At 43.2% G+C, this 8871-nt stretch overlaps 2 protein-coding genes across 2 annotated transcripts; both read right to left on the reverse strand.

Moving 5' to 3' along the window:
- Positions 1 to 200: 200 nt before the first annotated feature.
- LOC105395968 (reticulocalbin-2) lies at positions 201 to 5409 on the reverse strand. The gene is made up of 8 exons (XM_038120733.2): positions 5059 to 5409; positions 4754 to 4901; positions 4088 to 4175; positions 3629 to 3691; positions 3151 to 3228; positions 2795 to 2915; positions 874 to 997; positions 201 to 497 (listed from the first exon to the last, which is right to left on the reverse strand). Exons 1-8 carry the CDS (start codon positions 5252 to 5254, stop codon positions 338 to 340), a joined length of 978 nt encoding a protein of 325 aa, XP_037976661.2. The 5' UTR covers positions 5255 to 5409; the 3' UTR covers positions 201 to 337.
- Positions 5410 to 5569: 160 nt separating this feature from the next.
- LOC105397561 (enhancer of mRNA-decapping protein 4) lies at positions 5570 to 8824 on the reverse strand. The gene is made up of 8 exons (XM_038120732.2): positions 8470 to 8824; positions 8060 to 8195; positions 7502 to 7676; positions 7001 to 7166; positions 6673 to 6814; positions 6399 to 6564; positions 6086 to 6309; positions 5570 to 5965 (listed from the first exon to the last, which is right to left on the reverse strand). Exons 1-8 carry the CDS (start codon positions 8822 to 8824, stop codon positions 5764 to 5766), a joined length of 1566 nt encoding a protein of 521 aa, XP_037976660.2. The 3' UTR covers positions 5570 to 5763.
- Positions 8825 to 8871: the final 47 nt, after the last annotated feature.

The following is an 8871-nucleotide window of genomic DNA, read 5'->3' on the forward strand; positions in this document are numbered from 1 at the left end:
CTGTTACGACTTAACCCTTTTACCAGTAGTGGCCGTCATAGAGAGCTACTTAGTTAAGGTCTAAGATATTTGATTTTTCTTGAAGGCTGGCAAAGAGGCGTCTATACTAGAGGTACAGTAGAAATCATGAATCTTTACTAAATTGGCAGCATGTAGCTCAGAGGTAGACAGTAAAGGGTTTCACTTTCTATCCGACTATTAAATCACAATATCTAAAGCAAAACTAAAACTGTACTCAATACTGTCTACCTCTGAGATACAGATACACCAGCGTGTGGAACGAGAGCGTCTGAAGAGCGTCCTTGCAGCAGTACTCAAACACGCTCATCTCGTCGTCCTACAGTTCGTCGTCGAAGCGGTCGTCGTGGTCGTCGCGGTCGTCGGCCGAGCCCACGAACACGCGGTGGTGGCGCAGCATCTCGTCGAAGGAGAGCCGGTCGTCGCGGTCGTCGTCTGCTAGCTCGAACATGTGTTCTAGCTCTTCTTCCGCTAGCTCTCTGAGGGAGTTGATTAGGAGTATAGATTTGATTAGGAGTGATACATAGATGTTTATAATATTGAATGTTAATTAAAACGGAATCACCGACCGTATAATTCAGCACGGCGCTTTATTCTAAAACCATAAAGTATAGAATTGACCAGAGAGTGCATAGAGTATAGGGCACGCACGACGCAACGTCGATGCAACACACGTTCACAATTTTTGTATAGAAAATCAGAGTCAGAACCCTTATAAAGCCACAGTATAAAATGTACCCAAAACTGTTTGTGATCCTCCATTTTCAGTTGTTAATACTACATTTCACTTTTTTTTTTTGTGTATGATGTGTGTTGTAAAAGTGAATATTATGTTCTATCTATGTAATAACTCACTCGTTATTGGGTATGATCCAGCCCTTGACCTCGTTCTCGTCGAGCACGCCGTCGTCGTTCGCGTCCAGCTCGTGCTTGAACTTGTGCTGCTCAGAGATATACCACTCCTTGTCTTGCTGGTTACCTATACAGAAGACAATTGGGAATGAAAAAAAATGGGACTATCCCTGAGCTCAACCCAATACATCAAAAAAAGATTTTGAAAATCAGTTTATAAATGACGGACTAATCAGTGAACATACATAAAAAAAACATACAGACGAATTGAGAACCTTCTCCTTTTTTCGAAGTCGGTTAATAAAAATACAGAATTTATTACAGTCGAAGGTGGCTGGGTCTGGGTCTCAAAGAACTAAAGATTGAAGCTCCCATATGGCTGAACCTATATTCGATAAGTTTTTTTTTGGATTATAGATAGTGTTATCCCGAGTCTTTGATATAAGTGCGACTTTTAGTGTGGAAAGTCCTGCACCAGTCAGACCTTAAATTTGACTCAATCCATTGAGGATGGTTTTGAAACTGGAAAGGTGACTGGTGTGGTGTTTGTCGACCTATCAGCCGCCTATGACACAGTCAATATAAAGAGACTACTGGTGAAGGTCGGTGCACTCACTAACGATAACAACTTCGTCAAACTTTTAAGTGAGATGCTCCACAACCGCCGTTTCCAAGTTTGCATTAACTCGGAAAAAAGTAGATGGCGCTCTCAGAAAAATGGACTGCCTCAGGGAAGTGTGTTGGCGCCAACTCTTTTTAACATATATACCAACGACCAGCCCCGCGATGCAGGAACAGCTCGATTCCTCTACGCTGACGACCTTGCACTGGCATCGCAGGCAGCTTCGTTCGAAGAAGTGGAAGGCACGTTGACTGCAGCTTTGCGGAAGCTGGGTGACTACTACAGTCAAAACGCTTTGAGGCCAAACCCATCAAAAACTCAGTCATGTGCTTTCCACCTACGCAACCACCAGGCAAATCGAGAGCTGGACATAACATGGGAAGGGGTAAAAATCCAGCACTGCTCGTCACCAAAATACCTCGGAGTGACCCTGGATAGATCCCTCACTTACAAAACTCACTGCCAAATCACCAAGAAGAAAGTCAGCTCCCGAAACAACCTTCTGCGACGGCTTACGTCTACCAGCTGGGGCGCCTCTCCGCAAGTTCTACGAACAAGTAGCTTAGCACTCTGCTTCTCAGCTGCCGAATATGCCTGCCCTATATGGGCAAGGTCCGCGCATGCTAGAGAAGTAGATGTTGCTCTTAACGACACAGTTCGTATAGTTACGGGATGCCTCAAACCGACACCGCTCCACAAACTCTACTCTCTGGCTGGGATAGCACCCCCTAGCATACGGCGTAAAGTGGCATGTTCTGTAGAGAAAGCCAAACAAGAATGCGACTCCAGACATCCACTTTACTCACACACTGCCGCACCTTCCCGCCTTAAGAGCCGCAAAGCGTTTCTAAATAGTGAGGTGTCCTTAACGGATGAAAACCCACAAAACGCAAGGCTAAGGCTCTGGGAGGAAAAGCAGCCCCAGGATCCTTTCCTACCTCTTGAGGAAAAACTTGCTCCCGGTAACAGTCTTCCCTGGCACATCTGGAAGACTCTAAATCGGTTGCGAGCAGAGGTAGGCTGCTGCAAGGACAATCTCTGTAAGTGGGGCTATACCGTTGGTACCAACCTATGCGACTGTGGTACCGCCCCCCAGACTATGGAGCATTTACTCTCCTGTCCCCTGTGCCCTTCCACCTGCACACGGGAAGACTTACTCCAGGCCAACCAGAATGCTATCAAAGTTGCTTCTTTTTGGTCTGGACAAATATAAAAAATCGCATTTCACTGACACGAAAGAAGAAGAAGTGTTGAATGACGGTTTTTTTTTTGGCTTGGTTACTAATGCAAGTGGCGACTCACCCCTCTGCCCCACATACTCGTTGAAGTCGACCACTCCATCTCCGTTGCCGTCCTTCTCCCGCAGCTGCCTCCGCACCAGCAGCGCGTGCATCTCCGCGTGCTCCTCCGGGTTTATGAACACCTGGTACCAATCACATTAGTCAACTTTACTCAGTGGGTACTTATTTCATGCCGACATTAGTTTGAAGTTCCTTTCTGCACCTCGACATTAAAAAGTCATAAAACCGAACAAAAGTCTACATGTGTACCTCAAGGTAGGTCAAGAAAACTGGATCATCAACTCATTTAATATCATGTTTTACTAAAGAAAAATTCTATAAATATTACAAAATTGTGTGATAAATAAAAAAACTCACCTCAAACTCAGTTTTGTCCAAGATGTTGTCCCCATCTTTGTCCGCCTTGTACCACATCTCCCTCTCTTCCTTCACCAACTGTGGACACACAGTTACAACATTAAGATACTTATTACAAGAAAAACGTAATAACAATAAACAAAGTGAGATATATATACTGTATATTCGAGGTAAATCGGCAATATTGAAATGATTCTGTGTTTGTAACAATAGTTCTTATAGTGACTCTATGTGGGCAATCTATAGAAATTTTGGGTAGGTAGGTATCTAAATATATGGCGCCGCTCTATCGATAAGGAGTTGCAGAAAGTTGGAATGACGTGGTCTGAGGTGCTGTCGACTGACTGGGATGGAAAACTGTTGTGTCTACCCTCTGCCCCATGGGGGGCCGTAGAAGGCCAAGAAGAACTAAATGTACAATGTGAGAGCCTCCAAAGTAATAACACAAGGACTAAGGTGTATAACAGAGGGTACTCACGACTCCGGTCTCGCCCTCCTCCTCTCCATGAAGATCCTCCTCGCCGTCGATCCCAAAGGAGTCCTGGAATCATTTTATCAGTTTGCATTATGACACGAGTCTTTTTAATGTATAACAGTCAAGTAAGTTGCAGAAAAATAAAAGTCCAGTAAGCAGAAAGTATACCTATAAGTACTGAATGCATGAAAGCACAGCTGGAGCAATATCACGTGTTCCTTATAATAATATGCATCCAATGCACCCTAATAACCTTAATCATTAGTTCACCTCTAGTGCTATTCACTGACTTTAAGAAGAAGGGAATTCAAAAGAGAATTTCATTGTTCTCATAATTACTAAATCTGTCATGGACATCATCATTGAAAGAAAGAAAAATCATGTATTTGCCAAAAATAAACATGCCATCATTGGCCTCAACTCTAGTCCATCTAGTCTAGTCTAGTAACATAACTACTATACCTGTAGGTACTCCCGCCAGGTGACCTGGCCGTCGCTGTCAGCATCAGACTCACTGAACCGCTCATCCGCCTCCTCCCGTGATAGGTTCCTGGAAACATCATGGATTAATTAAATTATTATTATTTATTATAAATTACACAAAATTACATTTTATATAAAAGACAGTTACAATGTGACAAAAACCAGTTTAGGTTTGACTGCACACCGACATTCGCACAGCTTCACTCATTATATTACATATAAAACTAAACTGAAACTGTACATAATTCAGGTGTAAATTAATATCCTTATAATATAATATGACCGTGGCCAGTGAACAACTGACGCTAATCTTAGCAAATGCTGAGCTGGGTCTGGTGGTGAGCTTAGAATTTCACAATAGGGACAAACTAAGAAGAATTTGGTAAAGAATCTGTGTAGTGCACTTTATACATATAAAAGACACACTGTATTTCCTTGGACAGAAAGGCAGTAGATATAGATAGGTCTATGATCACCTTAACCAAGATTATTATTCAACATTTTGAGGTATCTCAAAGTTTACACAAAACAAAGTTAACTGAAGTTTACAAATAAGATTAAACCAACCAATGAGACCAAAACACAGTAAACACTGTGTTTTTTCATTATACGATTGTTATTTTCAAACAATAAGTACAGACTTACCTAAATGTTTTGAGGAACCACTGCTTGAGCTCGGAGCGGTCAATGAACTGGTCCCCGTTGAGGTCCATCCTCAGCAGCAGCTGCGAGAACCGCTGCTTGGCCTCCTCGGGGCTGAGCCTGTCGTACTCCTCCGCCTCCTTCACACTGCCTACAGAGTAATAATATGTCCAGATTAAAATGCCAGGGAAGAGTATGAACAGTGAAACTTTTAAAGACATCACAGCGCCCGCGGCCGGCGCCCCGCGTCGAGTGAGGCGCGGCGGCCGGCGCGGCGCGCGAGGTAAAAAGATAAACAAAACAAGCACCTAAAATGGCTTCATGGTCAAACTCGGAGTGGTGCACCCCGTCGCTGTAGTGGCCGGCGTCGCGCGGCCGGTAGGCGCCGTCGGCCGCGCGCTCGCCCGCGTCCACGCTGTGCCCGTGCACCGCCGCCGACGCACAGTTCATCACCATGTTATGGGTGATCAACACTATAAACGATAGCACATAGTACGATGCCATTTTGTATCCCACTTCTTTGTTGCACTTATTAAAAAACGAATCTCCGCTCAATGGCTTTATTATGCAAATTCCATTATGTTGCGCGTGTTATTAATAGCCCGTAATTTATTTTAAAACTCCTTCCTTTGGTGCAGAAAAAATTATTGAAATACAAATTTGACATTGATGGTCCATTTGACATTCAACGCAGACATTCTATTTTTATTTACAACAACAAATACAAACAGTGATCGAAAGAATTTGATTGGACGAAATAATTTGGAAAACGTAGCGTAGCCAATCAAACGTAGACAAATTGTGCTTTTTGGCTTTGACATGAAACGTCATTCATGAAAATAAGAATGATGCTATAGAAAACAAAAAACTTTTTTTTTCATTGTGACGCAATGGCAGACAAAATAAAAATCCACTCTAACAAAACTATTTTATTTTTTGAAAATAAAGAAGCATGCAGATAAAATGAATATAAAAATATGTGAAAATGAGCGCAACAAAGCATGAATCGAACTTCACTGTTTTGTGCATGCACTTTCCTTCAATAAACTTTTTGCAGCCATTATAATCATTTTTATTCTTCGGCTAGACATGTGGCTAGGAAATGTATGTAGGAAGGCGTTCAAATTTTTTGAAACTTCCGCCACAACTACTGGCAAATGCGATTTCGTTACCGGGTGGTGCGTATCCAGTTTCATGATGGAATCTTCCAAATACCTAGAACCAAATGTAAAAAGAAAATTCAACGTAAGTAGGTACTTAGTAATAGAAAGAAAGAAATCGAAAGACATTCTAAAACCAAGACCATATATCCCTTTTTTTATTTTTTTACCCTACCTGCACTTCAACTGGGTATCGTGCACCATGTCAGTAGCCAGCTGTTGTATCAAGGACAACAGCACATTCTGCTGCAGTTGGCAGGCAGCGGAGAACACAGTGGCGGGGTCGGCGGCGCGGCACGCTGCCATCACCAGAGACAGGTCTGAAGCCAGCAGAGCCTTCTCGAAAGAACCATTGATGTCCCCCTCCTTAATTTGCTCGTTAATTTCAGCTGCGTTCATCTGACAACCAAATAACTTAATATAAATACCAATAAGTAACTAGGTAAATAATTAACGGTACTTACCTAGATAGCCGTTAACTAACTTACCATGAGTTCTATAGCGGATCGGCCTGGCTCCGTGGGCTGAGGCGGGCTCACCGGAATGTATTTGAGGCAGGTGGTCCCGGGTTCTGAGCCAGACTGCTTCGATCCTGTATCGGAGAGAACCTCTTCTGTTTTCTGACGCCATTTCGACAGTTCATTTTCTAAAGCCCTGTGAAGATAGAATAAATTTTACTCGAATTAAACATATTAGTTATGATGTATTATGTATACATTACAGACTACAGATACAGATTTTATCAAAGTGCTGATAACTTACTCATGAACGGACTTTTTGAGGATAGAGTGAATGTTCGCATGGGAAGATTGTTCGAGTAGTCGCTGGTGTCTTTCCAACGCAATGCGAATCGATTTCGCAGATTTATACGATGATCTGGAGAAAGACGCAGCATTGGATTCAACTGCGGAATAAAATATGATTTTGAGAGTGTATTGTTGGCACTATGTTGCAATGTTGGCATTCGTGACATTATCGTTGCTTTCAGTTTTTTTTTCAAAGATGGCATTTTAGCGCCAATTTTCTAAAAGAGAAAAGAAGTATATTTGTTTAAAAAGTTATACTTTGAAATTATATAATAAATACTTGCTTTCTTTGAACGCGTCGTCCAAGGTGCGGGAAACTTGCCCCAAAAGCCGGCGATGGGATCTCTCTAGTAGTGGAAGGTATGCGGCCGTAACATCTTTTGCGAAGCAACTGTTTATCACGCTTTTGATGGCCGATGTGGTCGCTGATACCATTTGCTCTTGTAGCGCCTGAGAAAAATAAAAGAATAATAACTTCAATGTAGTTACTTACCTACCTAATAAGGGAAAAGCTTGAGAAAAGTTTGTCGCATCCCGTGGGTTTAGGTTAAATTTACATACCATACCATACCATACATTACATACCATACGGTATGGTATGTAATGTATGGTATGGTCCATACCCTCTCTCTCCTCGACACCTAGTATTAACGACATATACTTTTGTCAAGAAGTTTGACGAATATTTATAATATGACCATGCCATGACAGTCGCGCCTGCTGATGCGCGAGTTATAGGTACCTAAGCAGATACGTGATAGCTACAAAAACAATTCGGTACTAACATCACTCTGCAAGAACTCCGTCAGTGCAGTCTTGATGACGGCGTCGAGGTTGCTGGTCTTCTGCCGGAACTCTAGCGCGTCGAGTAGCGCCTGCGCTCGCGAGCTGGTGCCGCCCGCCGCCGCCGCGCCCGCCAGGGTCGCCTCGGCTGACGGGTCTAGGTGCAGAGCTTCTAGTCTGTTCGATGTAAGGAGTGGGAATCTTGTAAAAATGGCTCTACCTTCTCAGCAGTCTTAAAGTCTAGGCATACATGTGAATGGATTAAAATAAAATACTTACTACAATCCTACGTTGTATTGCTTCTATTTGAAATTCAAAACTAATGTTTAAGTAATTTAAAAATGGATTGTACCTAATGGCCAACTATGATTATTCCTACCGATCCTTCACGTAGTGCTATAGGTACTACCTTTACCTATATATAAGTAATATAAGGATGCTGTTGATGTCATATCATCAGCATCATAAATACCTACTTATTCTTATCTATTTGGACTAATCCTTCACAGCATTATATTAGTTAGTAGCTACGTCACTATAGGTAAGTATTTATATTTTACCTCTGAGCGAGGGCGTAGTGCACAACATCCAGGGCCACCTGGCCGTGTCTGCCGAGCGCCCGCTCCGTGGTCTGGCCGGAGCTCCTGACTTCCTCCTTCAGAGCAGATAGCTGTTCGTTCTGCTCCAGGAATAGCTCTGAGGATGTAGTGGGAAATAGGGTCACCTGGAGAGTTCGCTCCTCAATGAAGTTGCTCATCGAAGGATAGATAATTTTATGCCTAGATAACAGCTTTTTGTGATGAGCCTACCCTTTATTTATGTTTTCCTACCTATCTCTAAGAGTTACAATTTAGTCTGTAGAACGTCAAATGGATAGTAAATAAGGTTATAAAAATGCGCTTGCTTACAACGCCTAAGTATTTATAGTTTCTACCTAAAACCCGCAGTACCCATATGCAATATAACTTACCAGTCAACTTGTCGACCTTAACCTCGAGCGCATGCAGCGTATCCGCGTCCCGGGAGCAGCCTCGGTCGCAGATGCCGCTGTCCTCGGTGCCGCGCAGCTCCTTCCCTCCCATACACGTGTCCATGTCAGAGTCCGAACTCCTCGACGAATCAGAGTCATTGATGATGCTGATCTCGATGGAGGATTCACTGAGGCGGGAGCGGTATGGTGCGGCTTCATTCTCGTAGTGGAACTTCTCGAGGGCAGTCGATAGGGCTTCCATGTCGGCGGTGCGTAAGGACTGCATGGATTTGGAGCGTTTGATGTTGGGTGAGATGTCATCGTGGAGGCCGGAGTGTTTGTCTGAGTAGTCCATGGTGGGAACACTGAGGTTAAAGGCGTGTTGTTGTTGCGTTCGTGCTT

Source organism: Plutella xylostella, chromosome 4 (assembly GCF_932276165.1).
Source record: "Plutella xylostella chromosome 4, ilPluXylo3.1, whole genome shotgun sequence".
NCBI classification, from domain to species: domain Eukaryota; kingdom Metazoa; phylum Arthropoda; class Insecta; order Lepidoptera; family Plutellidae; genus Plutella; species Plutella xylostella.

Coding starts and splice junctions, on each gene's coding strand:
- LOC105397561 (XM_038120732.2), bottom strand. CDS start 8,824: ATGGACTACTCAGACAAACACTCCGGCCTCCACGATGACATCTCACCC. Junction 6,310..6,398: donor GATCCGCTATAGAACTCATG/GTAAGTTAGTTA, acceptor TTTGGTTGTCAG/ATGAACGCAGCTGAAATTAA. Junction 5,966..6,085: donor GATACCCAGTTGAAGTGCAG/GTAGGGTAAAAA, acceptor ATTTGGTTCTAG/GTATTTGGAAGATTCCATCA.
- LOC105395968 (XM_038120733.2), bottom strand. CDS start 5,254: ATGGCATCGTACTATGTGCTATCGTTTATAGTGTTGATCACCCATAAC. Junction 4,902..5,058: donor TGACCATGAAGCCATTTTAG/GTGCTTGTTTTG, acceptor ATTACTCTGTAG/GCAGTGTGAAGGAGGCGGAG. Junction 3,229..3,628: donor AGGAGGGCGAGACCGGAGTC/GTGAGTACCCTC, acceptor GTGTGTCCACAG/TTGGTGAAGGAAGAGAGGGA.